At 41.3% G+C, this 14,220-nt stretch overlaps 1 protein-coding gene across 1 annotated transcript; it reads left to right on the top strand.

Annotated features, from left to right (window-relative positions):
• The first annotated feature begins 101 nt into the window (after window positions 1-101).
• dhx35 (DEAH-box helicase 35) lies at window positions 102-7,408 on the top strand. Its single transcript, XM_075475698.1, has 21 exons — window positions 102-148; window positions 531-658; window positions 798-890; window positions 1,141-1,218; window positions 1,361-1,465; window positions 1,558-1,619; window positions 1,727-1,796; window positions 1,902-1,961; window positions 2,439-2,551; window positions 2,629-2,725; window positions 2,841-2,999; window positions 3,177-3,387; window positions 3,482-3,606; window positions 3,881-3,935; window positions 4,095-4,285; window positions 4,405-4,482; window positions 4,726-4,855; window positions 4,978-5,059; window positions 5,190-5,261; window positions 5,452-5,563; window positions 5,775-7,408. The coding sequence occupies exons 1-21, from the start codon at window positions 109-111 to the stop codon at window positions 5,811-5,813; spliced, it is 2,100 nt and encodes a 699-aa protein (XP_075331813.1). The 5' UTR covers window positions 102-108; the 3' UTR covers window positions 5,814-7,408.
• Window positions 7,409-14,220: the final 6,812 nt, after the last annotated feature.

Raw genomic sequence — 14,220 nt, forward strand, 5'->3', positions numbered from 1 at the left:
CTGTTTTCAAACGCACTGACATCATTCAGAAATCTCTGAAGAAAGCCCCGAGTGTGACGTCATCCCCGGGGGCGGGGGAAAATAAAAATATGTGACGTAGAGGCCAAGATGGCGGCTCCCCTCTCCACGATGAAATTTTGGAAGCCGGGTAAGTGCTAAAAAAATGAACTAATTAGGCGTTTGGTGAAACTTTTTCGGGCTTCTGTGCATGAATGTGCAGCTGCTGGCGTGAGGTCGCGTTCCGTTTGGCTGCGGCGGTGCTCACTGCAGCCGCGCGGTGGCTGCGTTCGGAACCGATTCAGCCCGGGATAGCTGTGCCGAATCCAAGTGTCGCCCTGCCAAGACAAAACCCACGCGCGGTTAGAAAGAAAGCAACAATCCACCAGACGGAATTAGAGCTGTTGAAAGGCTCTCTTGCTCAGGTCTATGGGCGTTGCACCAAACCGTGGCTATCATCCTCCTAAGTCCTCAGCCCGCTCACATTTAAATAAAACATCTTATCCTCCTCTTCGCCATCTGTTTTGCTTCAGGCTCTGAGGCTCCGGGGATTTCAGAGGAACGGGAGCTCAACTCTGAGACCGCTGGCTCCCCCATCATCTTCAACCCCCACACCGCCCTCTCCATAGAGAAACAGCGGCAGAAACTTCCAGTTTTTAAGGTTTTAATCACTCTGCTTCTGCACGTGCCACGTACTGTCTCTAAGTAAAGCTGATGATTGCAGCGCAGGGAATGTTTTGTTGGGGTTTTGTGTGCTCAGTTTTTACTTTTTTCCCCCCTTTTTTTCCTTTCCAATGCAGCACAGAAACAACATCCTATACCTGCTTGAAAGCTACCAGACTATAATCATAGTTGGAGAGACTGGATGCGGGAAAACGACACAAATACCTCAGGTTAGTCTATTTGAGTTCATTTAACATTGAAAAAAGAACGCAAACTTGTGTGCGAAAAAGCCCACCAATGCTGCAGTTTCCCAATACCCTGTGTATAAATGAACTCCTCCCAGAGGGGTTTAAAACGACCTTGTCTTGATGCTTTTTTTAGCAGGGTTTGGACCACATCAGCTAAAGCTTAAATTATTCAGAATCTGTTATTCATGCTTTGTTCTCCTCTGCTTTCCCCTTTTCATCTGACTTCCTTCAGTACCTGCTGGAGGCCGGCTGGGCAGCAGAGGGGAAAGTGATAGGAGTTACGCAGCCTCGCCGCGTGGCTGCTATCTCTGTAAGAGCTCTTCTGATGTCCTATTATTTCCCAGCTCCCTCTTTGCCAATGTCATCTTGCTGCAGGGAAAGTTAGTTCTTACTGAAGGACAATAGCCTGCTTTAAATGTTATATCCCCCCCCCCCCCCTCTCCTGCTGATAGGTATCTAACCGTGTTGCAGAGGAGCGAGGGGCCCTGCTGGGACATGAGGTGGGTTACACCATCCGGTTTGACGACTGCTCTGATCCCCAGGCCACAAGGATCAAGGTAGCTGGTGACTGATTTATTATTTTTTTTCAATGACGGGCTTTCCACGTGCTTGGTTTTATTCAGTGTTTGATCGTGCCGGTGTGCTTCAGTTTCTAACAGATGGCATGCTGGTGCGAGAGATGATGGCCGATCCTCTTCTGAAAAGATACAGGTATACACGGATGATGTGTCAAATGTCTTCTCTTCAACACAATGATTGTTTTTTTTGTTTTTTTGATGAGTGAGCGTGTTCTTTTTTTCTTGTTTTCATTTTATAAGTGTGTTGATGCTTGATGAAGCCCACGAGAGAACCCTGTACACAGACATAGCCATTGGTCTGCTTAAAAAGGTAACGCCAACTGAAGTTCAACTTTACCTGCTTGAGCGTCAATCGGTAAAAACACTCTTACAAAGTATGGCCCTCTTGCAACTTTTGTCTCCATCTCCGCAACAGATTCAGAAGAAACGGCGAGACCTGAGGGTGATTGTGGCCTCTGCAACCCTTGACGCCAAGGTGACTGCATCATTAAGATGAACAGATATGCTTGAGTTGTGAGAGGAGAGATCAACGCCGACAGACATGGGAACGTAGATGTCAGATGGGATCACATTGTACTGACATCTGCAATACCCCGATGATAGATAGACGCAATCAGGCCATGACTGTGCTGTGTGCTAAGTAGTCAGCTGAAATGTCGTATCAGACATCTACACTGCTTTCTGCTCAAAAAGCCTTTGATCTACACATGCAGTTGATTTCAGCTACACAGCTTTTTAGTAAGTCGGAGACGTTCTCAAATGTCGGATTGAGGGCATCTTGGGTGTGTTTTGGCTGTGTTGTGACTAAATCTGGGAATATTTACAGTATTAACTCATTTACACAGTATAAGTAATGACGAAATGTAAGCGTAGAGTAAGAAAAGCGTACAAAACGTCTTTTAATATTCTTTCTGGTAACTAATTCTCTGTTTTTTTTTTTTTTTTTTCTAAGAAATTCCACGACTTCTTCAACCTGAACGAGTCTGGGGATCCAAACAAGGATACATGTGGAATTCTGACTGTAGAGGGCCGCACCTTCCCTGTGGATGTTTTCTACACCGTCAGGTAGTCGGCACACAGAATCTAGATGTGATGATTTGTAACTTGCACAGTGCATTAACCACCAACGTGTCTCTGGTCAGTCCTGTTCCAGATTATGTGAAGGCCACAGTGGAGACGGTGCTGAAGATCCACGAGACGGAGGATGATGGGGACGTCCTGGCCTTTCTCACAGGCCAGGTCAGTGGCCATATTGTTTATACGCTTATGCCCCATTTGGCAGAAAGTTTTAAAATGGCTCACATGTGCTGGTCCTCACTGCTCTAATTTCTTACACAATATTTTCCCACTTTAGGAGGAAGTGGAGAAGGTGGTGTCTCTTCTGCAGGATCAAGCCAGGTCTTTGTCACGGTACGGCATGAAAAAACACCTGAGAATTTTGCCCATGTATTCCGGTCTACCTTATGCCGAGCAGATGAAGGTTTTTGAGCGGACTCCCCCTTCTGTTCGCAAGGTAATTTTGCTCTTATTTTTGTATTTATATGGTTATGTATGTAGATATGTATATATTGCCGTTATGTGTTTTTATCTGATGTCTAGTTATGGCAGACACTTACTTGAGAGTAAAAAGAAAAGAAGTGGTAGAAAAGCCAGACTTTTCATGCTTTTGATTTTGTTGTGTTATTTCCAGGTTGTGGTGGCCACTAACATAGCTGAAACCTCCATCACCATAAATGGAGTTGTATTCGTCATCGACTGCGCGTTTGTAAAGCTGCGGGCCTACAATCCCCGCACTGCCATCGAGTCGCTTGTGGTCACTCCCATCTCCAAGGCTTCAGCCAGCCAGAGGGCCGGGAGAGCCGGCCGAAACCGACCCGGGAAATGCTTTAGACTGTACACAGGTATGTGTGACTGTTGGCGTTTTATGTAACCGTTAATTACTCTCCTCCCTTTCTTTATTTCCATGCTTCTTATGGCTTGTGTTCCTTTTGTCAGAGGAGGACTTTGAAAAACTGCCTGCCTCTACTGTGCCAGAGATGCAACGCTCCAATTTGGCCCCCGTCATCCTGCAGCTCAAAGCATTAGGCATCGACAACGTTCTGCGGTTCAGCTTCCTTTCTGTGAGTCACTCACTCTGCATCCACATGCTAGGTGAGGGGTGACCACCCACTGAAAAGGGAATTGGACTTTACATTTTAAGTAGCTAGGAAAGGGCCACTGGTCTATGAAAAAACATAAATAAACACCTTCAAACGAACACGAGACCTGAGTTGGTGCTTTTGAAGATGTGAAGACGTGATGAATTCCCAAGTTTCTCAGATTTTAAGTACATTGTTTCTCTTTAAGAGTGGATATTGTAGTTACAATGCATTTCTTTTTATTGTCATTAAACAGCCTCCTCCAGCTCAGACTATGGTTCAGGCTTTGGAACTTCTTTACGCTCTGGGAGGTAAGAGACAAGGCAGTCGGCAGGGTGATGAAGGGGGGAAAAAGGAAACTGTGCTTTAGCTGCAAGACTAATGGCTAGAATTCTGTCAAAAAGCCTCTATAAGACAAGCTGTCAGTGCACAGGGTGCCGCATCTTTACTGTATGTGTGTCTCTTGGCAGGTCTGGACCATTACGGCCGTCTGACTGATCCCATGGGGGTGCGGATGGCTGAGTTTCCTCTCAGCCCCATGTTTGCTAAGATGCTCCTAGAGTCGGGAAACTTTGGCTGCTCCAAAGAGATTGTTACCATAGCAGCGATGATGCAGATTCAGAACATATTTGTTGTGCCACCCAATCAGAAGAAAGCTGCCGTAAGTGAAACAGGCTTTGAAAAGGAGTATGCTGTTTTGTTTTTTTTTTTCTTTTGTCTGAAACACTTTGTCAGCATAACAATTATCCCTTTTTATTTTTCTGCTGTCTCACCATGAAGGCCCGCGAGCACAGGAAATTTGCGGTTGCTGAAGGAGACCACCTCACCATGCTGAATGTGTACGAAGCATTCATTAAGGTATGTGTTTTCTTTTTCTTTTTTTTTTTATATCTATATTTTATAAGCTATGTAAAGCACTTTGTGTTGCAATTTTTTTTTTTAATGAGATGTGCTTTAGAAATAAAGATTGATGGATTGATTCATTAAAGTATGGTGTGCGCACGTCGACAGCTCAGTCAGAGGCAGAACACTGAGACTACATGGACTTGGAGTAAGTTGACTCTAATCAAAACTATGTGACTCTTCTTGCGTTTTGTGCAGCACCAGAAGAGCTCTCAGTGGTGTCAGGAACATTTTCTTAATTACAAGGGTCTGCAGCGGGCCGTGACAGTGCGAGAGCAACTCCGGCGTCTCATGAACAAGTTCAAAGTGCCACGGACTTCCAGTGAGGGTACGTCTTTTATGCCAAGTGACACGTGGGCTTGAATCAACGGCCCAGACAGAGACACAGATGCTTTTGACTTGTTAGTTTGTACAAGTTTGATTTACTCTTATTCAATTTATTTTGCACAGGTGATCCAGATGTGATTCTAAAGTGCATTGTGTCTGGATTCTTTGCCAATGCTGCCCGCATTCACCATTCTGGCTCTTACCGGTGAGGGCACATTTGTGCTGTTATCATTGCCTCATAAGATGTTGCACATCTGGCAAAGGAATTACCTCTGTTTTCAGACAAATTATTTCAAAACCATGTGACACGCTCGGTTATTCCTTTGCTTTGCCAGGACTTTACGAGACGATCTTGAGCTACACATCCACCCCAACTCTGTGTTGTTTGGAGAGAAACCTCCAAAGTGGTCAGTACACAATCTCGGCTCACCGAGTGGCCAGAAATATTGCTACTGTGGTATTTTCTAAATGACATCTTCGACACACTTGGTTTGAATTACGTACACGACGAAAACATCCGAACGTAATGGGGTTCTGTAACATGCTCTCTAGAAACTTGCAGTAAACCGTGTTGCATTGCGTTGCATTTGTTTGCAGGGTTGTCTTCAATGAAGTGGTGCAGACATCAAAGTACTACATGCGCGACGTGACTGCTGTTGAGTCGTCCTGGCTGGTTGAGTTGGCCCCTCACTTTTACAAGCAAGCTAAGGTAGGCCACAGAAATTGACTGCATACTCCGACTCGTTCCATTTCTTCACTATTCCAAGGTCAATTTTCTGAGATCATTTCTATGATTAGTTCTCAAAACTCTTAGCTTATGTCACCACTTGTTACTTGGTTCCTCTAACTGCCTCTGGGATCTCCTGTGGCTGACTGCTGTGTTTTCTTTCTTTCTTTCTTTCTTTCTTAAAACCCTGTAGCACGGTTCCCTGGCCAGCAAGAGATCCAGGGTCCTCTGAATCCGCCATCATTACACAACAATAAGAAAAGAAGACAAATCTGCCACTGTGCCCCTATCTGTATCATTGTATATAAAGATATGATATATATTTATTGTCCATGTCAACCTGCACAACTCCCTCTACACTGTGCGGCCATGCTACAACAGGACTAAGTGGTATATTTTTAGTGTTTATGTTAACACTTGTAACTTGCTTTTTGGCTGTGATGTAGTTTATATTTGATATATGGTGATGAATGTGAGATAAGGCCAGGCCGGGCCTGACTGGTGTTCATTCAAGCATGGCCATGTAGTTAATTCATTTCTATGTATATACACTGTAGTCGGAGCAGGCTCGGGTCCAAGGAACAGCCACAGGCCCGTCCCCACCTGGCTTCTGTATTTTTTAAGAGCTATATTATTTCCTGGTGCAGTTAATAACGAACTACAACGGACTGTGAGGATGTTTCCCTTTGAGGGACTCATTTTTTTTTTTTTTTTTTTTTTTTCCCCATTTAATTTGCTCACCCCATACCTGGGTGCCTCTTTTTGTATTTTGATTGGTTCACCTAAAATCTCATTTAATTTTGAATGTGTTAAAGTTTCTGTACAGTTATACAGAATGTAGTTCTATATTTTCAAACATTTACTTTTCTTTTCCCTTTTTCACCCAACCCCAGATCTTCCATTGTTGATATGGTAAAGGAACCGCATTGCTTGTAAATCCTTGTTTCACATTTTCTTTTCCCGTTTTGTTACAGTGCCGTTTGGATAAAGAAGCCTTGTCACCACTTTGTGCCAGTTTTTTTTATCAGTCTGTTGCACATTTCGTTCTCGGATGGAATGTATAGATGCACCCAAATGTTGTAAATCAAAAGCTGTGAAATTAAGAATGAAGTGCAATTTGTTCTTATGATAACTGAGGCATCTAGCCTTGACATTCAAAGCCTCAAAAAAAAAACTGCTTTATCTTTTTATTTCAGCAATCACCTTCACTACCATAACTGCCTCTCTTCTCATGGGTTCTCAGTACTTTTTATTCCATCATCCTCATCTACCAGGTGTTTGGCAGAATGACCTGTTTCCTAATACTGATTTGCATTTCATGTCGTATTCGTCCACTTTTTGTATTTCTACCATTTTCTTTCATTCAGATCCTGAAAGTCTCGGTGCGCAGTTTTTTCTCCAGTTGGCTGCTGTACTCTGTCCTCAGCTAGTATGTACTATGAAACCGTTATGGTCACTACTGTCCCCAGTCTTTTTTTTTTTTCTTCTGGTAGAACTTGTTATTCAGGTTGGAACAGTATATTCAGTGAATCTATGGATGCATCACCGAACAGTATCTAAAGTAGAGGGGTAGCACTCAAATGAAATAGATTTACAAATTACATTGCAAAGTACCTTTGCATGCTAAGTGGTACTGATGTAGACGTCCTCACTTAAAATCACCACGTAGACGTATTGCAAATGAAAATATTTTCCTCATACGTGCAGAGACTGAGTATATATGCAGCTAAAGCAGCGATCTGTAGACCTGTGTAACTGCTTACCTCTGAGATTAAAACTGTCACCTGTTGTTTCCTCCTGACATAATTAAATAAAGCCTTACTGTCACACACTGAGCGTTGGTGTTGTGCTTTTCATGCAATGCGTATGTTCGCCAGGTGGTGTCACTGTTGCATTACATAACGCAGTTGAGATTTTTATTTTGGGGTGGGGTGTTTAACATTCTTGTTTTGTAAAACATCTAAAGGGAAAAAATGATAAAAATGAATGTAATGTTTTTGCATCTTTTTGCACTACATTAAGTAGATGAAAATATATGGAATCACAGATTCCAAACCCCCCCCCAAAATATCCCACTTAGTACTTTGTTGCACCTCCTTTTATGAAAGCTCGAATTCTTTGAGGCATGGAATTCGCCAATAAGAGAAACTATATTGCTCATTCGTCAGGTTCAAACGTTCCTGTATAGCGATTGACAGATCAGCTTTGCAGGATCAGGCCCTGTCAAGGACTTTTTTTTTCTTTTTTTTTTTTCAATTTCCACCCTGACTGAAGTGTTTGCTTGCCATGTCGTGAAGTTAATGCGTCTTTCCTGAAGAAGGGATTCAAGGCTTTTTGCTCCACGGCACGATGCATTATCATCCAGAACAATAAATTCATCATCACTAATGTACTAAATGTACTTTCATTTGTTGGAATAAGTATCTTAGATGTCAACGTAGACCTTTGCATTTACTGTTGTATCTGCCCACTTGTTTTCCCTCTCTTCTGTTGTGCATTTCCTACTTGTAAGGCACATTAGTTTCAGTTTTCTCTGACACTTTCTGATATCTTCTTTGGTCCACCTCCATATTTCCCTTTCAAAAGCTTCTGATTTTGTTTGTATTAGCTCCAAATTTTAAACACAGCTGACTGGGCACAACCTACATCTTTTGCCAGATTCTGAGTTGAATAACCTTCTTGAAGGAATTTTAGAATCCTTTCCATTGTTACCACTGACAGCTCCCCTGTTGGGGTCATGTTTCCTGCCAATCAGCCAGCTGCAACAGCTCATTAAGCTCTGCAAACAGTCTCCATTTAAGAGACGACTAATTTGCATATTTAGACCTGTGGAGATCGTTGTTTTTAGAAATGCTAAGTACAAGGTGATTTCATAAGTGTTTCCCCGACTTGATCTAATAAAAAAATAAAAAGCCAAAAATCGCAAATACATGTTTCACAAAGCCAGAATGTTCATCTGTTGAATTAAATGATTTTCTGTCTTAAATATCTGTTATTCATTTATTAATTATGAATTATTAACAACCATTCTTTTGTAAATTTGCTGGTATCAAACAGATGGCTTAACACTTGACTCCAGAATATTTTGGTATAAAAGAGGAGTTCATGATAGACTCAATGACTGCAAGGTGTCCTGTTGCTGTAAAACGAGCCCAAATCATCAACCCTCCACCACAACGTTTGACAGTCTGTATGGGGTGTTTGTGCTGATGCGCTTTGTTTGGTTCTGTTCATTCTGGCCAAACATCCCCACTTTGGTCTCATATACTTTGTTCCAGAAGTCTTGAGGTTTGTTTAGATGCATTTTGTAAACTGAGGCTGAGTGAGGCCTGTTAAGTCTAAGATGTAGCGCATGATGGACCCCAAATTGTTAGCAAATGCAATCATGACAGTTCCCAGATTGATGAGCAGTAACAATTGCTTCTCTAAGATCAGTGCTGATCTTTTTTGTCCCCTTGGCTTTGTATTAACACGCACCTGGATGCTCCAGACCAGCAAAGTGCCAACATCTCTGCTTTCATGGACGTGGTCACATTTGCTCACGATCCGTTTATCGAGTATATTTGATCTGAACTGAAGCACAATAGTGACAGGGTCCTGAGTGGGTTCTGCTATTATCTCATAGGTCTGTTCCCCTTGCCAATATGGCTTATTTAAAGTTTGTGTGTTTATGTTAAATAAAGCCATGTGTTTGAGTCATCTGGGGCCAGGTATAAGTTTAGCATTAAAATACTGAAGGACAGGGGCCCAAAACATTAAATGCAACGACGGCTGGGGAATGTTTATGTAACTTTGTACAGTACTTCAACTGTGGCAAAACTACGCTGCCAGTACAATTCTGAGTATATTCAAGTTTTCTCTATCCTTCCAAGTTGTCCTGGTGGGTCATTTGACTGTGTCATGTTGTTCTGATTTGATGTTGTGACTGTGGTTACGTACCTAATTTCTGACTAAAAAAATACAAAGTTGCGTAAATGGCACCATAAATGAATGAATATGCTCATAAATGACACGAAAATAACATACAGATGTATTTATACGACAATAAATAATATGAAATTAATCAATATCTTTTCTTGAGTTTTCATTTCATTTTGTGTAGATAGCCTCGTTTACTCACTCATATTGAGTTTTTTTTAAATTCCGTGGGCAATTTCATTCATAATCTTTTGCAAACTGAAGCAAAATTGAATACAGAATTGTATAAATGACATGCAAATAAAAACACTTTGAAAACAAATGGGTCAGATATTGCGTGCAGAAAGTGTAGGTCTGCCACAGTTGTACAAAGTTACATGAACATGGAAAAATGTTTTGTCCTATCTTCAATGGACATAAGCAGTGCGCATACGAGCACATTTTTGGCACAAATGGAACATCAGCACACTTTAACTTATGAAATAGGCTTTGTACCCCTCATTAGTCAGTCGTTAGTGAGTCAGTGGTTATTGCAGTTGTCTCTTTTTGACTTTTTGTCAAAATGGAGAAGCAGGTGACATTAAATGAAATTAAAAAAGAGATTAGTTTTTAGTTCATCAGATCGGCTGTAGTTCAGGAGGAAGCGGTTGTCTGCCAATCTGAAGGTTGGTAGTTTGATTTCCGGCTTCCATGTTTTGAGGTGCTGCTGGGCAAGACACTGAACCCCACGTTACCTCTGATGTGTGGATGTGTGTGATAGAGGAAAAAAAACACTGGGCTTTCTGTTGCACTGTATCGTCTAAGTAGTGCTGTATGTGAGTGTTTGTAAATCTGGTCAATCTGATGGGAAAAGAGCAATTCTTTCTTTAACTGGCATCTTATAGAGTCTTGCTTCGGTTTAAGTGGCAAACCTTCATCTTGCATCGTACATGTAGCGGTGACAAGAATCCAGAGAGGAAGACAAAGCATGGCTGTTGCCACAAAGCATATATTTGAAAATGCTGACAAATATGGTCAGCTTCTCCCTGAGCAACTGTTTCTTTGCAGAATGAATATCTGCTCACAGTCTACGAATGGAAATCTCAAATATATTGCTTTTGATGTTAAAGAGAGTTAAACATGCCGTGGCTTTACTGTACTTCTGTGGCACAAATATGTGCACAGTTTGCCTTCTGTCTGAAGCGTTGATGAGCAAGATTTTTTGTAAATGTCACATCACTTATTTCGTTCCTCTCTCCTGCAGGGACATGAAACAAACAAAAAAAAAAGAAGCCTTTTATGGTTTGAAGAATGACATAATGTTAAACTGCAGGACCGAAGGAAGAGCAGCAAATAAATCTGAGAATTACTAAATTCTATGTTTAGTGAGTATATTTTGATTTATTGTTCACTAAATGAAATTTGAAAGACGTAATGCATTTCTAACTTTCTTTCTTTATTCACAGTGTCACTAAAAGATTCAGCTTATATCTTATATGCTTTGTATCCCTTTATTTCAGGAGATCTTCTTGAGTATGGCGAGTGAAGCTATCTTTCATTTGTTTCAGTGCTATCTAATGGGAAGGTTGAATTTCTCTACTTGACGAGTACATGGAGGACAAAAACAAGTAAGAGAAGAAAGGCCACATTACTAAATGTGTTTTTCAGTTCTGCTTAGTTGCCCATTGGTGTTGTATAACCACATAAATGTGAGGTGACAGCTGGAGGTATCAGTGATTAATTGACTGCATGTGACTCGGACGAGGCAGCAGTTTGAACAGGTTGTGCATATGTGCTTGAGTGTTCCTCACCATGTTTCAGTGCTGTCAAAAAATCATTGACATGTTCCATCCAATTCGAAGAATGTTTAACTGCTTTAAAGGGTTTGATGGGAAAGCAAGTCATGTGTAAATTGTAATTACCCCCCGTTCAAAGTTTATACATGTTTTGAAAGAAAACAAAGTGGTTAATATTTCTCCACTCAATGAATAATCAGTAATGTGTGCTTTTACTAGTTTTTTCTTTTCTTTTTTCTACGTCTGTGAATTTTTAGGCTATAATTCGGGATCAAACTAAATGGATTAAGATCTTCTAGCCTACTTATTTTATCTGAATAATAACGATCTGTTTGAAAAACACCCATTTCATCTGACTATATTTGTATTTAAATACCATTATGTTCTGAATATGACATGCATATCTCTCAGGATAGTTTTTATAGGATAAAATGGGCTTTATCTCCAAGCATCTATTTGCATGAAAGACAAAAAAAAATTGAGGATTTCAAGCACTGGAGGAATTTTTACATTTGGGAGGGTGGATGCAATCAGTAGCATGGGACTTGTAGAGGCCTCCTCGGGTGACAAATTGAAAGTGTCTCGGTCTAGTTTATAGCCCTGATCAGGTCAAACGAAAAATATTGGAGGTCTGGGTGAAGAGACAGGCCCGCCTGGTGCAGATAAATGGACTGATCATTTCTTATTGAGAAACAATTCCTAAAAGGTAGTTTACTGTGTGACTGGAGAAGCGGCGAGCGGAGAACAGAACACGCACCCACTGCTCCCTCCCTGACCCTTCCTCCACTGCCGGAATTAAATGGATAGAGAGAACGCGTGTTTCTGATGGCACTCCTCCGCCAGAGAGACACTCCATTTGTTATGAAGTAGGGGTTCTGATGAAGTGTAGGGAGCTCCTTTTTCTTTTTTCCCCCTTTTTTCATCCTTCCTTTTTCAGGCACTACAAGGCCGGCCTTCAGTCTGCTTCACATGAAATGGATGGAAGGAGCCGATTGAATTTTACACTCCCCTGGTCATGATTAATGTGTTTGGTGAGGACTATCTTGACAGTGAAACTCCACTACCACTAGCTGGTGCTCAAGCTCCTCTATGGCTGCAGCCTGATAACTTTAAACAGGGGTACTGCAGGTGATGGCTTTAAAAAGCGGGGCAATTTTGTTCGAGAAAATGGTCTTCACTTAGCCCCAACCTCTCCTACTCCTCTCCCCTTGTGTTAATAGAAAATCTCTTGCCCACTCACTTGTTATTACTTCACGGCCAGTTTCCCACTATGCTCTGTACCCAGTGTTACTTGGCAGGTCACGCTGTAAATGTCAATTTATCACTTAACCCACAGTTAAAGAGTGGATGAACGGAGGGAGGCTAATAAAAGTTGCAAGGTCATGCAAGTGGATTCTTTAACAGATTATATATATTGGTTTACTTATTCAAACTACATGCATGGAGGTGACAGGACACACAAATTCTGTTATTGATTTTCCCCTACACCAGGTAAATAGCAAAACGGTGAACTGAGCAGTATACATGTTGTATTGCTTGTTTTTGTCATGCACACGGTACATTTTAAAGGGATAAGCATCGTCACAAATACAGCAGTAGGTCTGGGGTGGATGCAACCAGGGGGTGTCTACTCGCAAAATTACTGAGTATAAACAGCAGACCAAAGTAGAATAAATGAACTCACGATAACAACAGCTCAACACAGTTACAGTACATACACAGTTGAGTTGAGACACGGTTACAGCTCCACTTGGCCATTTAATTCGACCACTGCCCTTGTGTCAGTATACATGCACGGGAACGGAGTTTCGTTATTAATCCAAGAATGTGGTGATTTTGAGACAGGGGTTGTCATGATACTAGAATTTCAAACTTGATGCCAATACCATGGAGGGAGTATGTGACAAATATAGAGGCATAAATGTATTTGATAAGCAGGGCTCCGGACTAACTTTTTGAAGCTGTGCATTAAAATGAAACAACAAACAAACACTAGGAGCACCAGCACAAAAAGGAGCCCTGCTTACATCAACTTAAAAACGCAGCACTTTCATTTTTTCATCTCGAGTGCAACTCTGTAAATAAACGGTTACATCATAAACAGTCAATTTACAACAAATTCTAAATTTTCTAGCATATTTTGAAGGAATATATGTTTAGGAAAAAACAAGTTCCAGATAAACTTTTTTTCTTTAAACACAGAGGCTGAATGCATCAGTATGAATGCTTTTCTTTTGAATAAAACAGCTGTACGGTATTTCTGTAGACTAAACTGTCTGTTCATTACCAAAACATATCCGAGTAATGGTGATAAGATGGAATAAATCTAAGTGTGTTGAGTAGCATGTTGACTAAAGTTCTTTTTTGTTACTTCCACTTAGTTACACACATATCGTGTTGTTTTTGAGAGTTAGATATTCACAAGGGCTCCGTTTTTGCAAGTTTGGGACTCTGTCAGCAAGCTAGTTATCCCTACAAGTGTTGGACCAGAGCGGTAGCGTACAATTTCGTCTCCAGGCAGTTTAATGATACAATGGATTTCAATCCAACCACAAAGTAATTTTTTCCAATTAAGTGTTTTGAAGTTCCAAACTAATCAAACTCATTAAAACCCAAATTGGTCCAAAATGATATAATGCCAATACATAAAAAGTTCCAAAGGTAAGGAAACCAATGGACTGCATAAAATCTTATTTTCAATTCAACCCCACCATTCATGAGGCGACAGTGGAGAGGAAAACTCCCTTTTAACAGGAAGAAATCTCCACCAGAATCAGAGTGAGGAAGGGCAGCCATCTGCCTCCACTGATTGGGGGTTGAGAGGACAGGAAAGGGGTCAAAAAGCGCCATTACACCAGGTCAGAGACACCTGCTGTGAAAGAAAGAAGAAAAACACAAGTTGACTCGACACATTTTGATCATGATACAAGTGTACATGATACATGT

Source organism: Odontesthes bonariensis, chromosome 10, assembly GCF_027942865.1.
Source record: "Odontesthes bonariensis isolate fOdoBon6 chromosome 10, fOdoBon6.hap1, whole genome shotgun sequence".
Lineage (NCBI taxonomy): Eukaryota > Metazoa > Chordata > Actinopteri > Atheriniformes > Atherinopsidae > Odontesthes > Odontesthes bonariensis.